The sequence below is a fragment of the Convolutriloba macropyga genome, chromosome 11 (assembly GCF_964194025.1).
Source record: "Convolutriloba macropyga chromosome 11, txConMacr16.3, whole genome shotgun sequence".
Classification (NCBI taxonomy): Eukaryota; Metazoa; Xenacoelomorpha; order Acoela; family Convolutidae; genus Convolutriloba; species Convolutriloba macropyga.
This window is the reverse complement of record NC_134478.1, coordinates 9,081,911-9,099,583: the sequence shown is the minus strand read 5'-3', so window position 1 is coordinate 9,099,583 and position 17,673 is coordinate 9,081,911. Positions and strand designations below refer to the sequence as shown.

Genomic DNA, 17,673 nt, shown 5'->3' with positions numbered 1-17,673 from the left:
TAGCGGTCTTTTATCAGAAAATTGTAAACCAGCAAAGATCAAAACAGACACAAAAAATTTGTTTTAGGAGCAAATCATTGTTGTTAATAGATTTAAAAATATGTTTGAAAAATGAACGTACATTTAATTAAAACGTCAAAATTCTGAAAATGAAGTTCAAAATTTTTCGAAACAATGATGAAAAATGCAGTGATATAAAAAATGAAAATACTATTAAAATTTAGGACTCACGGTTTAGTGAGTCTAGTTTTAGTTTAATTGAAGAGGTGTGAGGTTAGCGCAGCGCGTGAAGCTGATGAAGGAGGCGTACGACACTTGGGGGAAACAGTGGGGACGGGGCAACAGTGGGGGGGGGCAACGTAGGGAGGGTTTTATGGCTACTAAAACAAATTGTCATGAGAAATATTCTATCGCCAAACGAAAACAAGCTTTACCATAATTGGTAACGTTTAGGTTTTCTATTCCAGCGTTATATTCGATTATATAAGACCGCGAATTTGTTTTCTGTAAAATTGAGGTTGACGCTAGCAACAGAAAACTTAATCATTGCCAATTTTGTTATGGCTTGTTTTCGTTTGATGATAGAATATTTTCATTATATTTTTTATGTGGCCTGTTTTGTATCAAAAAAGGTCAAAATTTTGCTTGACAATAAATTTTGCTTGACAATGACCACGAAAAGGCTTTTTCGTTTTACTTATGAATTCTGGAAACCAAAACCAGATTTTTTTTTGACAAAGTTGAAAAAACACTTAAATTAATTGTTGAATATTAAATATTACTTTTTCAAAGTGGTAGAATTTTGATAACAAATTTTTCGCCGTTCTAATTTTATTTTGCGAGTCTTGGCTAAACTTGTAAAGACTAAAAGACGTCCTAATTTTCTTCCGGAAAGTTCCAGATATGGTTGGGAAAAAGTACAAAAGGGGATCCTGAACGAATGAGTATAGTATGTACTTACAGCGATAGCTTAGGTCGAGCCATACAAATTGTGCTTCTGTGTCTTTGCATATGAACTGGAGCAGTCCTTCAGATCCATTCAAAAATGGGAAGAGATATCCTCCTGTATAATAATGTGAGCGATTTCTTCTCCCCAGTTGATATATTGATGTTCAACTATTGAACAATTCAATCTTGCAGAAGTCTATGGATTATCATCTAATATAAGCTCGTTAAGCTTGAGAACACCATTTTTGTAAAGATAGTGTACACTCTATAACTGTCTGTTGTTATATTAGACAATTTCACATGTAAGAACGGACGTACTGCAGTACGCACGAAAGTCTGGACATGAACTCAGCAGCATTTAGACATAAGCGCTTTCATGTCTCGGACGTTTTGGACATATGGGTATGATCCGCCTAGAAGGGTCTGGTCTTAAAAATTTATGCTCTGTCACCTCAGCATGGGACAGACGTTAAATTGCTGCACAACGAATAAGGAAACATGTGACATTATTGTAGATTTCTTTGAGCCTCATGAAAAATCCTGAGATTAAACCCGACAAAATACGTGTGTCCTTTTTTACCCGAAAAATTGTTTCTTTTTATATACCACCCAATTTTAGAGTGTATGTTTCTTCCCCGCGTGAAAGAAAGAAAAAACAGTTTCAGGTTTCAAACTCATGCACCATGTAAGCATAATCATACATATTGCATGCATATGGTTCATTGTTTCATCAAGAGTTTATATTTGGTTTCATAGTAGGATATTGTGCTACGAAATAAAGTGGACAGAATGAAATCATATATGATTACTCTATGAAATAAAAAGTAGATTGCACCCTTGTAAGATTGTAACAATTATTACAATCACCAGAATTTGTTCTTAGGGAGAAGGAATCATTCCTATGTCGCTGCACTTGAATGTGGCCTCTTCATAAGAATATTGGTCCGATCTTCCATAGGGCCATCTGTACCATTCCTTGGTGTAGAATATTGGACATGAAGAATCCAGTGGAAATGAACACGCAGTGCATTTCGTAACTAGATCAGGATCGGTTTTAACTGGATCATATTATAAAAAAATTATTCCACCACTGAATTATGATATGCTAAATATATTTTCAGCAACCCTCCAAATTCATTTGCGGGTTAGGAACTTTATACCAACATAATACTTTATTGCTGAGCCAGTTTTGGTAGATCGATATCTTTTACAGAGAGATACAAAATTGGTACGATTGAAATTTTCTTGAAAAAGTGAATCGGTTATTGAGGATGCATCTTCGGTATTTCGAATTCTCGAGGAAAAATGAAGATCAAAATTTTCGAAGTTGCCACTCACGTATTTTTACGCAATCAGATTGCTAAACATGGGTGCTTGTGCATTGATGAGAGTATAGCAATACCTAAAGCTATTAAAGACGCTGTGTTGGAGGACATCCACTCAACACACCCTGGAAGTTTCGCTATGTTGTCCCTAGCACAAAATATTTGGTGGCCATATATCCACCGAGATATATTGGCTAAAGCCAGCGAGTGCAAAGCCTGCACGGAAATTGGTAAGAAATTAAAACCAGTGATTCCGCATAGCAAATGGTCACCTTTACCACATTGTATTGAACCGAATGACGAAATCGAACAGACTACCTAGCACAATCAGACTAGATCAAGCTAGATGTTTGACTGGCAAAAAATTTGAAACATTTTGCGCTGAAAACAATTTTGAACCAATATATGTACCTGCAAATGACTATAGAGCGATAGCTTTAGTTAAGCGTCTTATTCAGACTATAACAATTCAATTATCATGCACGAAAGCATGTCTAAATAAAAAATTTAATCTTGAACATTTAATACATCCAATTATACAACGTTTAAGAACATCTAAACAAAAACAACCAAAAATTTTCACCATTTGAAGCACACTTTGGTAAACGTTGTAATACATCAATTTCAAATATCACTACAAAATCAAATAATAAAAATTCAAATTACAATAAAATAATTAAATATTATTTAGACGAAGATACCATCCCAAGAAGATCGTATATCACAAAAGAACAGTAGGCAGATGCGGGCATGTGCTCTGACGTCGAAATTGAGAAAGTCATCTGCGCTGCAAATTCCCGAGCTCATGAGGAACAAAATAAACTCAAAGACGAGGAATCAAGTCTAATGTGGTCGGAAGGCATCTCCAGAAGAGTTCCGCGAAGCGAAAGAAACATGCAGGTTGAGATAACACAAAAAACACATGCCGCGCACAGGCAAAAGAAAAACCTAGATAGGTTATACGAAGTTCTCGCTCCAGGAAACACTGTGGGAAAAATAAGCCCGACAACTAGTGTCATTAAAGGACCTAATAGGCCGGAGGTTCGAATCCCAAATTCGGACATTGCCACATTTGGTACGAGAAATGAGAGAGATAAAGAGCTCGGTGTATATATCGACAGGCGACCAAAGAAAGTCCAAGAAAAGACGTTGCAGCACGAAATCAGCAATCATTAAGAAGATCTGCTAAGAAAAGACTTGGGGAGCAAGGAAGTTAAGCGCAATCTAAAACAACCTGACGATGTCAGTATTGTTTCTTCTGGACGCTCCTGCATTTCAACCTCTGGTAATGTTGCCGGAGCATTGAATATGCGAATTCCAAAACGTAATCCCAAGCACGATGAGGCATTCCCGAACCGGCCAGATCTGACACAGATACTGCATTTCAGCCCACCAGTACCAATTGTGGCTCCACCTACACAACCCGATGTAGCAAGACCATCTGCATCGCAGTCAACTCCATCTGCTCGGCAAATAACCCCCCTTTTGCGGAAAGAAAAACGCACTATTCAAGTCAGTGACACGTCTGACTCCGATACTTCTTCGGTCAGAAGAAGCAAGCGACAATTTAAAAAGAAGAAAACAGCTCCCCAGCCTACATCGATTGTGCAAAACTTCCAGAATACGGAAGGATACTGAACAGAATTTCCAATTTCGGATACGACCTTTATTGTTATTGTGTCTCCAAAAAATCCGAATGAAAGATGGACCTAAATCCAAGTCCTAATTTGCCACGCTGAATGACTGTATTAGAGGCGGAAGAAATTTCAGATACTTCCGAATAAACATTTAAAACTCCTTAAACTCTGTAATTTTACTATATTATTTAATATTCCACTTTTTATATAGCCGCTGAATAAATACTAACTTTCTGATTTTTTTATTAAATTTTTACTTTTCTCCAACAAGGGGAAATGTCACACGGGATGGATATTATCATGAGAATATCCGTTACCGTATTTTAGATCAGTTTTGATCATTTAATCCATTTCAAGTGCAGTTGCTATTATTTCAGTTCTTCCTCTATTGTTAGATTATTATTTCTTGATTGTTTAGTTGGGTAGACAGGAAACTGTCTGTTCATACCATAAACAAACTTCTACTTCCTTCTTAGTGTATGAACAAGCCAATAATTTGTTAATATCCTTTTGATCTACTTTTCATCATTTTGTTTTCATTCTCTCATTTGCATCTCTGTAAATCAGTTGCAATTTAAAGTTCGCTAATTGCTTTTCAATCAGCAAGTTCAGAATAAGCAAAGCCATTCCCGTCTCAAATGCTAATTTCATAGTTCAGATTCAAACTACTGGAAGCTTACTTGGTAATTGCACCGCAATTGACAATTGCCTCCTACAGTTTGGTAAAGATTAATTTGCTACTCAATTCACTAGTCACCCAGTAATTGAGTACAACACAAGTCCAATCATTGTATGTGACTGTTGTTGCCAGTTTTCTGTGAACTTTGATTGGTTCAAATGAGAATATTTTTAGGTCTGTGTCCTGTTTCGTGATGATCCACCGTGAAAGTGGTGTAGTTTTAAAGATTTTATTAGCGAGAGTTTTTGTGATATGACTGCATACACTGCCGGAGTTAATCATCGAGTTTGCCAAGATGATTCACATAGAATTCTTGGGTTTAGAGGTTCCAGTTGGTTTTAAGAATCACTGAAGATAGCTGCCACATAATAATCCGAGTCACTATCGTAGTTAGAGTAGTAGACTTGAGCATATAGTTCCTGATAACTCGTTATATAACCGACAATTTCTTCATCGTCACTTTTAGTGGCGTTTGCATCAATCTGATTGACATTTGTTAGTGAAGCTTTTGGCAATTGGGACTGTGATTTCTTGGGCTTACGACATTTCTTTGCAAATTGTTCTCTGATTCCACAATTATTGCATTTCTCAGCATTTCGGGGGCAAATCTGGCGGTGGTTATGGCTCCAGTGTTGACAACAGTTAGCACAAATGCTAGTATATTGATAGCTTTGGGGGACAGTTGGGTAGCAAAGGAAATCCTTTCGTGATTGCTGGTAATTGGCGTTGCGATTGCGTCCTTGAAAAATAATTGACCGATTGAGCATTAGTATTCAAATTTTGGCTTATTTTCTGTTGATTTTGCGCCCCAATTTCCATGTGTACGACAATCTAAAGAGCTTTGGATGGCGAAATTGTTTCTTTTAGGAGTTCTTCTGGGTGTCATGATCTTGCATGTTAAGTATGAAGTTATCTCAATTATAGTGGTTTCTTCATCCCCAAATTACAATTTTCTGCTTGTTCAATGAGACGTCCATAGAAACTTTCAACTGATTCCCCTTTTTGTTGTTTAGAAGAAAAGAACACAAAACGATCATAGTTGATGTTTCTAGTTTTTATAAATGAGTCCCTCATTGCGCGTCAAAGTTCCTTTAAATGTTCTTTCTCAATTTGAAAGTGAGAGTGTTTGCATTTGAAAATGCGAGGACCTTATGTTCCAATACAGATGTAGAGGAGAGATGCAGCTTTTTATTCGCAATGTTCCCAGGGTTTATCCCCGCACAAAATACAAAATTCATCTATCTTCTCTCATCGATTTTGCCAATTTACCTTTATTTGTTGTTTGCAAACTTTTCTGTCCCTCTCGGTTGCTTGCGTATGATTTTCAACGGTTTCTTCATATACTGGTTCGGGTGGGTACGTGACCGTTGGAGGTGGTCCATTAAGCAAAATTTCCATTTGAATACCCTCTTTCGCCAAAAATGCCAATTTCCATTTTTGCATCCAATTGTCCCACGAAAGTGGTGGGGTGATAATAGGGTTCTCCCAGAAAGCGTCAATGTGGAGAGGCGTCTTGCGAGAGTCGATTGCTGACTGCGCCGTGTTGTACTCAATTATTGTGTGACTAGTCAATTGAGTAGCAATTGTATCTTTACCAAACTGTATGGGGCAATTGTGGTTGAGCCGCGAATGGCTTAGCTTATTCTGAGCTTGCTGATTGAAAAGCAATTAGCTAAATTTAAATTGCAACTGATTTACAGAGATGCAAATGAGAGAATGAAAACAAAATGATGAAAGTTAGATCAAAAGGATATTAACAAATTATTGGCTTGTTCATACATTAAGAAGGAAGTAGAAGTTTGTTTATGGTATGAACAGACAGTTTCCTGTCTACCCGACTGAACAATCAAGAAATAATAATCTAATGATAGAGGAAGAACTGAAATAATAGCAACTGCACTTGAAATGGATTAAATGATCAAAACCGATCTAAAATACGGTAATGGATATTCTGATGATAATATCAATCCCGTATGACAAAAGACAAGAGATTTTAACGAAAGCCTACTAGTGAGAAACAGCCATAAAACGATGCAAGCTCAGGAGAAAATATGAACATCTGATGCTCGAATCGAAAGTCTTCCGAAGAACAACTTTATGTTCAATATCACACAGTAGCCAGTTCGAAGGAAAAACGGCTAAGAAATTTCAAGATTGTTTCTCAAGTCTTGTCTTTTTGTGTTCAAAGTTTATGGAAATCAGATTTTTAGGGAAATGTTCTTTTGCAACCTTCTTAGAAATACGTTTTCACTATTTTCTTAGGCACAACTCTGGTTAAAATTTTAAAGAGTTTATTCAAAAGCTCAGGCCAATCCAAAAGCTCAGGCCAATCACCAATCATACATTCTGCATTCTTTATTTACTTAAACTCAATAAACATTAATAGATATTGGAGTTTTACAATTTGAGCAACTAATATTTGAGAAAATAGTAGTTTATTAAATATGCGGAATGAAAAACTTAACATTTACAACCATGTGGAAATATTTTATCTTTTTTTCGTTCAAGTTTTTTTCGTATCTCCTTTGAAGGTTGAGACAAAGGTTATAAATGATTCTATCGTTAAAATAACGTCCATGCATCAATTTCTCAAAGATAAGTTTTTCCGCTTTTACAAACAATGCTTATTCTCTCCGTGCTATTGAAAAAAAAAACGATTTCTTAAATCAAAAAATTATTTTTGTCATTTCCAATATTTGTTTGCGAATGATTTTTTTGTTAGTCATCTACAGATTTTCTTCTGTGGTTAGCAAATTGTTTTTGAGGCAATAGTCTCTTTCAGCTGTTTTAAATGGTTAAATTTTGAAAATTATAGGATTCGGATTATTACGACGGATTATTAAGTGAAGCTTTTCTCAGAACACACTTTCTGCATAATTGGCCCTATTTCTCTGGTATAATTTTTCTGTGGTCTCTAACGAACATGGATTGAGGTTTTTTTGTTTTGACACAATTTGGTCTATCTCCCAGTAACCTAATTTGCCTAAAATTAACTTATTCACTCTGCCTCAGGTCTTTGCCAATAAGCATTTTTTATTTAATTTGAATGTTCAAAAAAATTAAAAAATAATTCTTTATCCAATTGTATCAGTTAAATTATATCTCTGGGGATAAACTTGTTATTGGCAAGAATTTATCCTTGTTCTTTTACTAGAATCTTTTTCGCTTCATACCTTGAACATTCTCAATTCAGGTTTTTTGTTCATGTTTCTGGTACAAATTAAATGTTGATTTCGGAAAAATACGGCAAATTGGGAAAAATAAGCAAAAGATACGGTAAAAAGGTTATAACTTTTACTCAACAGCGAACAAATGATTAAATAAGAAAAAACATAAAATCAATTTTTTGATGCCCGTCAAAATTTCAAAAAAATGCGATAATGTGACTTTTTTATCTGGTCCTTCTTTTCTAAGGTTGACTTCTCTACCGTTTAATCAATTGGTCTTCTCTGCCACATGCGGTTAGTGTTTTTTCCCACAAAATATAATTCTAGCATTCCTGAAATTACAATATTTGGTCCAACAACAGATATATTTTCAGATATTTTATGAGAATCAAAGTGGACTTGAAGAGCCTCTGTTTTCTTGAATTGAAAGTACTCGAATTTTCAATTTCATCACCAGTGTCTAATATGACCTCTAACGTCATATTGACTTCAAAAAAATAATACGTGAGTTGTTTGAAACAATTTAAAAAAATCGTCCTGACAACAAATTTAATAATTTTAATATAAAATAGACTCTAAAGCATGTGAGCACATAGCCGACAGCGAATTTCTTACTCTAGTTCTAAGTTGTTGTGAAGAAACGCTATATGCTGAAAAACTACGAGCTTATTTAGGTCGTGCTTCATATTTTGCCGTGCTAATAAATTCCACTTTAAAATGTATCTGGAAAAGCGAACCATCAAAAAAGACTGTAAAAATTACAGAAATACAGTAGCATGGAGTAGCCTTTGAGACGATTCTAAAACAACTGAATTTTGCTAACCTTCTCTTTCATTTTTTGCCGATATTTTCGTTTTATCGTGTTTTTTTAATCTCGACTCTAAAATCGAATTAATGGTTGCTAGATTGCTCCAAATGAAACTATGAAAAAGCCAACGAACGCAATAGGAAGAAGCGACTTGAAATCTTCAAAAATGGTATTTCAAGATTTAAATAGACAGTTTGCATCGTTCGTGAAAGGCAAAGTAGATTTTCTAAACCAAAATTTAATTTTAAATAGTTAGAAGCGGAAAACCGAATCCCTAATTTCCACTCGTTGAGGGTATTGACCTCCATAGCGTCCTCCATTGTTGACCAATCAACAGCACCACCCCCACCATCTGCATCTTCATCATCGTCGTCAGCAGGAACCCCCCGTTCCACGTAAGACATCGTCAACTCTGTTCCTGTCGTCGAAGTCGATTGCTGAGATGTAACCAATGTCATCTTTGATGTGTTTCCAGCAACTGTTTCAGGGGTAGATTGGGTTCGAGACGTTGTTTCAAAGGATTCGACGGTTCCGCCATCATTTGAAATTCCGTTTGAAGGTTCGGAATTAACGCTGCTCAGTAGTTTGAGAGAAATTTGACATTTCCCAGCCGAGTTTATTTCCGAATCGGCAATTTGTTCAACACAAGAGGGTTTTGATTCATTTTTCATTCCGCCGTAAATGCATAAATTATCGTGAATCAAAAAACGAGAACCATTCAAAGTCGTGATTGTGTGAACATCTTGATTGTTCAGTTCGCAAATTCGATCAGAACAAAAATTATATGAGAGACATCTGGGGTTTATTGAACATATAGCAGCGCATCTTTCCCGCTCGTAAACAGGGAATTTGGTTCCGATTAGGGAACCCTGCAGTTTAGATCGTGGTCGAATATCGTTGAATGGTGTATACCTAATACAGCCGTTATTATCATGGAAACTTATAAAATCACTTTAAACATTCAGTTAAACTTGCCTTAACACAATTAAGGTACGCTAAAGTTAATGTTTGTTTCATGTAAGCATTGCCTGTTCAACATCAAAGTTACACAAACTACTCACTGAGAAATTCAGGGATATTATACACAAATTATACACAAACTACTTAATAGGAAAATCAGGCATGTTTATCTTAACCAAATTAAGCTACGCGAAATTTAAAGCCCATTTCACGTAGGAATTGCCTGTTCACCAACAAAACTACACAAATTGTTCACTAAGAAACTCAGGTATATTTACCATAACCAAGTTAAGGTTATGCCAAAGTTAAAATTCATTTCAGGTAAGCATGGCCTGTTCAACAACAAAACTACACAAACTACTCACTTAGAAATTTAGGTATACTTATCTTAAACAAGTTAAAGTACGCAAAAATTAAAGTTCACTTCAGGTAAAAATCGCTTGATCAACATCAAAATTACACAAACTACTAACTAGAAAACTCAGGTATTTTTACCTTAACCAAGTAAAGGTACGCCAAAGTTGAAGTTGACTTCAGCTAGGCATTGCGTTTTCAACACCGAAATTACACAAACCACTCATTAAGAAAATCAAGTGTATTTCCCCTAACAAAGTTAAGCTACGCTGAAGTTAGAGTTCATTTGAGGTGAGCATTGCCTGTTCAACATCAACATTACACAAAGTACTCACAAAGACATTTAGGTATATTTACCAGAACCAAGTCAAGATACGCTAAAGCTGAAGTTCATTTCAGGTAAGCAGTGCCTAATCAACATCGAAAATACGCAAACTACTTACAAAGAGATTTAGGTATAATTGCTTTAACTAAGTTAAGGTTAACACTAAAATTAAAGTCCAATTCAGGTAAGAATTGCCAGATGAACATCAAAATACACAAACTACTTAATAGGAAAATCAGGCATATTTATCTTAACCAAGTTAAGCTACGCAAAAATTGAAGCCCGTTTAACGTATGGATTGCCTGTTCACCAATAAAACTACACAAATTGTTCACTAAGAAACTCAGGTATATTTACTATAACCAAGTTAAGGTTATGCCAAAGTTAAAATTCATTTCAGGTAAGCATGGCCTGTTCAACAACAAAATTACACAAACTACTCACTTAGAAATTTAGGTATATTTATCTTCACTAAGGTACACTAAATTTAAGGGTAATTTAATGTAAGATTTGGCTGGGTATTACCTTGAATTTTTATGGAAATTTTTACCCCTTTTGTAGTACGTTAAAAAAATTTTGAGGATCTCAAATGCTTTTTATTTCTTCCATGGCCACAAGAGACTTAAATTGAAAAAAAAACATAGAACAAAAAGAGTTTTTCAAATTTTTCTTGTTTTCAAAACCAAGCTATTTGGATCTTAACAAAAATTAAAATGCTTTCCAAGTGCCTGCGCTAAAAATTGCCAAAGATGTGACCAGTCCCGACAAAAAGACCACTTATCATACACGGTCTTGATCACTTTTGTGGCACATTATTGGCCTGTTCATTTTTTCTTAGCAGGGGACCTTTCTGAGTTCATCAAAAAGATATCCCGAGTTGAACACCAAAAAAAATCTTAGTAATAATCCAAAGTCGTATATGAATCTTCGGAATCATAATAAGACATATATAGTCTTATGGAATATTATCAACAATGAAAAGGTCAACAATGGTAAATTCAAAAGACGAAAAAAGCCTTTAGCAGGAACATGCCAACATGCAAACTTGTCAAAACAGTTTTATTATACTAAAACATTTTGTATATCTTCTTTGCTCATTCCGGGCACACAAACTCTGCCTGTATTGCAGAGTATTAACTCTTGCTTATTTGGAAAGTATTATTTGGTCATCGTATAATTTTTCAAAGATTTCCCCGAATTGAATGGATATTAAATCTGATATCGAACGCTGTCTCATAGTTCTCAAAGCGTAAAGAAATCCTATTCCAAAATTTTGTTGTTGTTTATTCAACGCACCTTGTCGCTAAAATACAGAGTTAATTCGACATCATTTTTCATTTGAGGTCGTTGCTTGTGGCTTTAATTTTTTTACCCTTTGAGTTTTGCATGGTGGTATCTCGGCTGAGAAAATTACTCACGTTATTTTAAAACAAAAAGAACTGAAGCTGTTTTTTAAAACAAGAAGAATTGTTTGTGTACATTTTGAGATTTGAATTTGAAGTTACAACCCCATTGCCATTTTAGCAATTCCAGAGATTCCAGCGATTCTCCGCCCCTGGTGAGGCAGTTTCTGTTACAACAATACTTGCCTCCGCTGCCAAGTTAATTGCTGGAATACCAATTTAAGCACCGCACTTGATGAGCGGGCTTATTTTCGAAATCATTATTTCTCGCTACTGTTTGTTTTCAAAATCTTTTTCCAGGAGCAAAATAATTTTTAAATTTTTGTTCATTGATGTCTCGCCCAATCGGGGACAAGCTCAAACAGTCCATTGCACATTAAACTGACAAAGCGGCTTTTTAATGTGCGTTCGCACATGATGCTCCGACCCAAGCTCATCTACATTTTTGACTTAATTGTCAACCAAATGAAGAAAAAACAAAAATAGATGTTTGAGTTTAAAACAATCATAACACAACCTATCTACTAATTGAGTTACAAAGCTGACAAAATCAGACTTTCGAAGTTTCAATTTATTCAAACGTATTATCGGCCAATTCAACGTACAATCCAACAACGTATAAGCATCAGTACGATCATAGCAACAAGTGAGAGTTTAGACGGCAAGGTTTTTTTGATGCTCTTTTACTGGTTTTTTGTCTGATGTTATTGACGTCAGAATCGGTTCAAAATCGATCAACGATCGTCTAGAGAACCTAAAAATATTAAGCCTAAAACCGCCTTATTCGATATATATTATGGTATTATTTACTTAAAATTAGGTTATACGAACTTTTCCGGAACTTTTTGTGTATATTAGACGCAATTCCATACGTAATTTAAATACTCGATTCTGATTGGTTAATGTTCTCGCTTAGATTTATTTAGTTACTAACATCCTCCGGCCCAGAAGAAGATGCTGGGAGAATTGGTACTAATTTTACAAGCGGGCGAACGAGCGATCCGGAGGACGTTCGCAATACGGCGGAGCGTGCGACGCTGTCGGAACCGTAACGAAGTTCAGTGATCCGAGCAGTGGGGTAGTAACCCCTTGGGTTGGTCTCTTCAACTACCCAAACCAAATCACCGGTCTTAAGGTGATGCTCGGCAGGCGTCTGCCACTTGGAACGTCGGTTAAGCGCCGGTACGTATTCTTTGATCCAACGAGACCAAATAGCGTTAGCGTAAGACTGCGCGCGGGCGTAACGTTTACGGTGATCAAGCTCATCTACGCCAATGATGGACGGGAGACTACATGCTTGGTTACCGAGGAGAAAGTGATTAGGTGTTAATGCTCCAAGGTCGGACGGGTCGGCGCTTACGGGCGTTAGCGGACGTGAATTAAGTGCATGTTCGACCAGACAAAAAGTGGTACTTAAAACCTCATCCGTGAGGCGACGTGTTCCAAGGATTGTCTAAAGTACGCGCTTGAAACTACGTACTAGCCTCTCCCAGATGCCACCTTGGTGTGGCGCACTGGGCGGGTTGAACCTCCACTTGATGCCTTTGTGGGCAAGTTCCACGGCGATGTTGATGGTGTTCCACTTTTCGATGTTCTCGCGTAGTTCTTTTTCCGCGCCAACAAAATTAGTACCATTATCAGACCAAAAAATGGTCGACATGCCTCGATGAGAGACGAACCGCTCCACTCCCATTACACACGAACTGGCGTCCATGGAAGGAACGATTTCAACATGAACGGCTTGAGTAGTTAAGCATGTGAAGAGGAAACCCCACCTCTTCTCGGTAGTCCTACGTACAGTAACATACAGCGGGCCGAAGTAGTCGACCCCGGTGTTTGTGAAGGGAGGAGACTGGTAGGCGATTCTTTCTACTGGAAGGTCAGCCATGATTGGTTGGATTGTGGCAGCTCGAAACTGTCTACACGTGACGCAGCTGGATTTAATTGAACGCAGTGAGGATCGTAACTTAAGGATGGTATAACGTTCCTGTATTTTAGCCCTCAAGTAGTCAATACCTTGATGATGATGTTTAACGTGCGTGTGCCTGAGGAACAACTTTACAAATGCATGGCGTGCGTCCAGAACGATAGGATGTTTTACATCAAAGTCAACTTCGACCAACCGCTTGATGCGGCCTGCCGATCGGATTAGACGATTTGGCCCAATAAAGGGTGAAAACGGGGCAATACGGCTACTCCGTTTAACGGGTTTGTTTTCGAGGAGATCTTTTCTCTCCGCGTTAAATGACTCCCCTTGGATAAGGTACTGGAGATGACGCTCGGCTTCGTCAAGCTCCGTGGGGTCTGTGACGCTACCATTGGCATTACAGTAACGTTCGTGAGAGGGTAACAAGCGGAGCGCGTACGCTGTTATCCGTAGCTACTTTTGATAAGAACTGTACTTATCGAAAGGAATTAGTTGCGGGGGCGGTTTCTTAGTTGACTTGGTTACGGATGCGGCCAATGATGTATTGGTTTCGTCAGTTTCCTTAGTTACTATACCAAGTTTGATGTTATTAACTCCTTCAGTGCTTGGTTCGAACGGGAATTGCTTAGTTCTTAAGAAATCTGGACCTCTCACCCAGCTACTTGATTGCAAAACCTCAACGGACATACCACGAGTGCCGGCGTCTGCCGGATTATCGCTTGAGGCAACGTGGTTCCATTCGTCAACGCTAGTGTGTTCTAAGATTTCGCAAACACGGTTTGCAATAAATATTGGGTGCTTGGTTGCAGAGTTAAGCCATTGCAAGACAGTGGTGCTGTCGGTCCACATGAAAACTCTGTTGGCTTTTACTGTGAGAGCTCGACAGATATCTTGTTTCAATCGAGCGGCCAGTAGCGCTGCCTGTAATTCCAGCTTTGGAACAGTCATGACCTTCATAGGTGCTACGCGAGTTTTACCCAGGACAAACGCAAGCTCCGTTTGGGGCCCACTCGAAGTAGTTACTCGAGCTCGGAGAAATGCAACGGCACTGAAAACTTCTTGTGAACTATCGCCAAACATGTGGAGTTCCAGGTCTTCAAAGTTTCCAGAAAAGTAGCTCCTTGGTGTAGTGATTGCGTCAAGCTTGGGTAGTTCTACACTCCATTCGAGGAGCCTGTCAACAGTGCCCCTTGGTAATTCTTCATCCCAGTGTTGCCCGCTGGCACGCCAGATGTCCTTTAGTAACAATCGGGCACCAACGGTGAATGGTGCCACTAGGCCGATGGGATCGAATACCTTAGACACTAGGCTCAATACCAAGCGTTGTGTTAAATACTTAGTTACTGTACTGGAGGTACCCCGACTCACAACTAGAGTATCATTGTTGTGATCCCATTTCAACCCAAGCACGTGCGAAGATTCCTCCTTAGATGAGGCAATTACTTTTGGTTCGGTGGACTGAGGTGACCCATCAATTCGATCAGCCAGATTTGGTACATTGCTTACGAACTTAGTAAGCTTGAACCCACCTCGATGGAGAAGTTGCACCAACTCCTTCGATCTTTTGAGAGCCCTCTCAGGTGACTCCACCGAATCCAATAATCGTCCATGTAGAAGTTTTCTAGGACGGCTTTGGTTGCTTCCGGGTACTGAATAACATTGTCTCGGGCCGTGCGTTGCAGTGCATAGTTAGCGGATGTGGGCGAGTCTTTAGCCCCGAATATATGGCGCGTGTATTGATACACTACAACATTTGTTGTGGGGTCCTCCCGCCACAAAAAACGCAGTGATGGCTGGTCACAGTCAGGGGCACCCACTTGGAGGAACATATCCTCAATATCTGCGGACACGGCGAATTGATGTTGACGGAACCTAAGTAGTACGTGGATTAGGTTTTGGAGCAGGTCGGGGCCAGTGAGCAAAGATTTATTCAAAGAAGTACCGTGGAACTTTGCTGCACCATTTAATACCCTACGCACTTTCCCCGGTTTGTTCGGATTGATTACGGGATGTGGTAGGTACCACTCTTTATTCGACCGCTTCTCAACCTTGTGAGCATCAGGGACTGTAATCAAGTAACCTTTTTCCAAGTCTTCACGGATTGTACTAGCATAATTTTCTTTCAATGATGTATCTCTCGAGAGCCGCTTTTCGAGAGACTTGAGTTGTGCCAGTGATGAAAAGTAGTTATTCGGGAGTTGGATGTTGTCATCAGCCCATAACATACCGATATCGAATCTTTGGCCGTTATGGAAAGTTGTTTTTTCAAGTATTTCCTGCGCGCGAGCATCCGCTGCGGATCGTGGGTCAACTTGCTTGAACGCGCCGTACGATTCCATATCATACCAAGATTTAACCTGACAAGCTAATTCAAAATCCTGTTCAATACTGGCTTTGAAACACATCGAGACTAAACTTGAATTTGACGGGAGTGGGCCACTTAAGACTCAACCTATGGGTAAGCGGACACTGAACGGTGAGCACTTTTCGTCGGCTGAAAAATACTCTAACGGGCGGATGGCATGGTAGACATCCTGTCCAAGTATCATCTCAATTTCTCCATAGCTATATCTTACTGGACCTAGAACTGCCAAATGTGGGTAAGTTTCTTGCATGGACTTGACGTCAATGATGTCGGAACCTACGTTTAATGTTTCCCTCACGTAGGGACGCACAGTGAATGCTTCGAAGTCTTGGTCTTTATGAGGTGTCACAGTCAATTGAACCACCATTGTGTCTATGAGTTCTTCCGTGTTTATATCCTTGACGGTCAGTTTTAATGCGGTACCCTGCAAACCGAGTCTAGCTGCGAGACTATCGGGCACCCAAGAGTTACTGCGAGCGGTATCGCATAAAACCAACGCCGTAGTACTAGTGTCAGAAGAATTAGTAAGTTTCAGTTCCGTGACCTGAAGGAGGCCTTTAACATCCGTCACGGAAGACAAAGTGGTTGTTTTGCTTGGTTGCTGTTGACCCGTAGATGGCCTACTTGTACCTGCGTTCGACTTCGAAGTATCGATGTTGTTGTTTGTTGAGGGTTTAGCTGGAAAAACCCTTTCAGCTCCATGAAGTAAGGTGTTATGGGAGCTGTTGCAACCATCTTTCCTACATTTACGGGGACTTGGGCATTGCCTAAACATGTGTTTATCACGCAAACAAGAGAAACAGAGCTTTGCATCAGCCACGACCTTGGCTCTCTGCGTGGGGGTCTTTTCCTTAAAGACACGGCATTCCCAGAACCGGTGGCTGCCTTTGCATACAATGCAACTAGAGATTGATGTTGACGGAGATCTCTGTTGCGGCTTAGGGTTACTCTTCTGTTGCGTATTTGCAGCAAATGCCTTTGAAGCAACTTTTGATCTTGTTACTGAGTTGTTGGTATCCTCAGTCCTTGCTTTGGTTGCGGTATTCTTCATTAGATCGTGCGCTTCGGCCTTCTCTTTTAACCAATCGTTGAAATCAAGAAGAGTAGGTTTCACCCAATGCTTTTTGACAGTGAAGAGTGACCATGACTCCTTCATATTGGGTGGTAGCTTCTGTACGACAGTGTTGAGAAGCGCAGCACTCTTTAAATCCGAATCATATGACAGCGATTTAAATACCCCAACAAGACTTGAAATGCACCCCGAGTAGTTAATGATGTTATCGCTATTGTGCATCTTCAGTGGTGGAAAGCTGTTGAGTTTGTCCAAATGTGCACTTACAACCGCCTGTGGTTGGCCAAATTTACGTTCTAAGGTCCTCAGTGCGTCTTTGTACATTGCGCCGCAGTAGGCGAACTCAGCTATAGCTGTTTTAGCTTTACCTGTTACGAGGGTCTTAAGGTATGTCAATTTTACATCATCAGTTAAGGACTGAGAGTCAATTGCCCTTTTAAACTGACCATACCATTCGTGCCACTGTAGAGGATCCCCAATGTTTTGTGACAACTTCCATTCGGGTAGTGGGTCATTCCTCTTGCTAGATAAGGCGTCAGTGAATGCCTTAATGAAGCTTGCATTTTCAGATGCTGGCGCTGGAGGCGTGGGATGCGGTGGGCCACCCCAACACAATGATATCGGAGCAGTATGCCCGTATGTTGGATGTATAACCGGCGTGACGAAAGGTGGCGCGATGTTAGTAGTTGTACTAAAGGGGTTA

General features: G+C 38.9%; 1 protein-coding gene across 1 annotated transcript in view; it reads right to left on the bottom strand.

The window, feature by feature from the left end:
- The window catches only part of LOC142350014 (uncharacterized), a 111,626-nt gene that overhangs the window by 21,104 nt on the left and 72,849 nt on the right, over positions 1-17,673 (bottom strand). The window contains exons 2-4 of the mRNA XM_075401910.1: positions 8,842-9,476; positions 1,850-1,988; positions 962-1,065 (exon numbers count right to left, since the gene is read on the bottom strand). Of these exons, the coding sequence (XP_075258025.1) occupies positions 962-1,065; positions 1,850-1,988; positions 8,842-9,476 (878 nt within the window). The remainder of the gene's footprint in view (positions 1-961; positions 1,066-1,849; positions 1,989-8,841; positions 9,477-17,673) is intronic.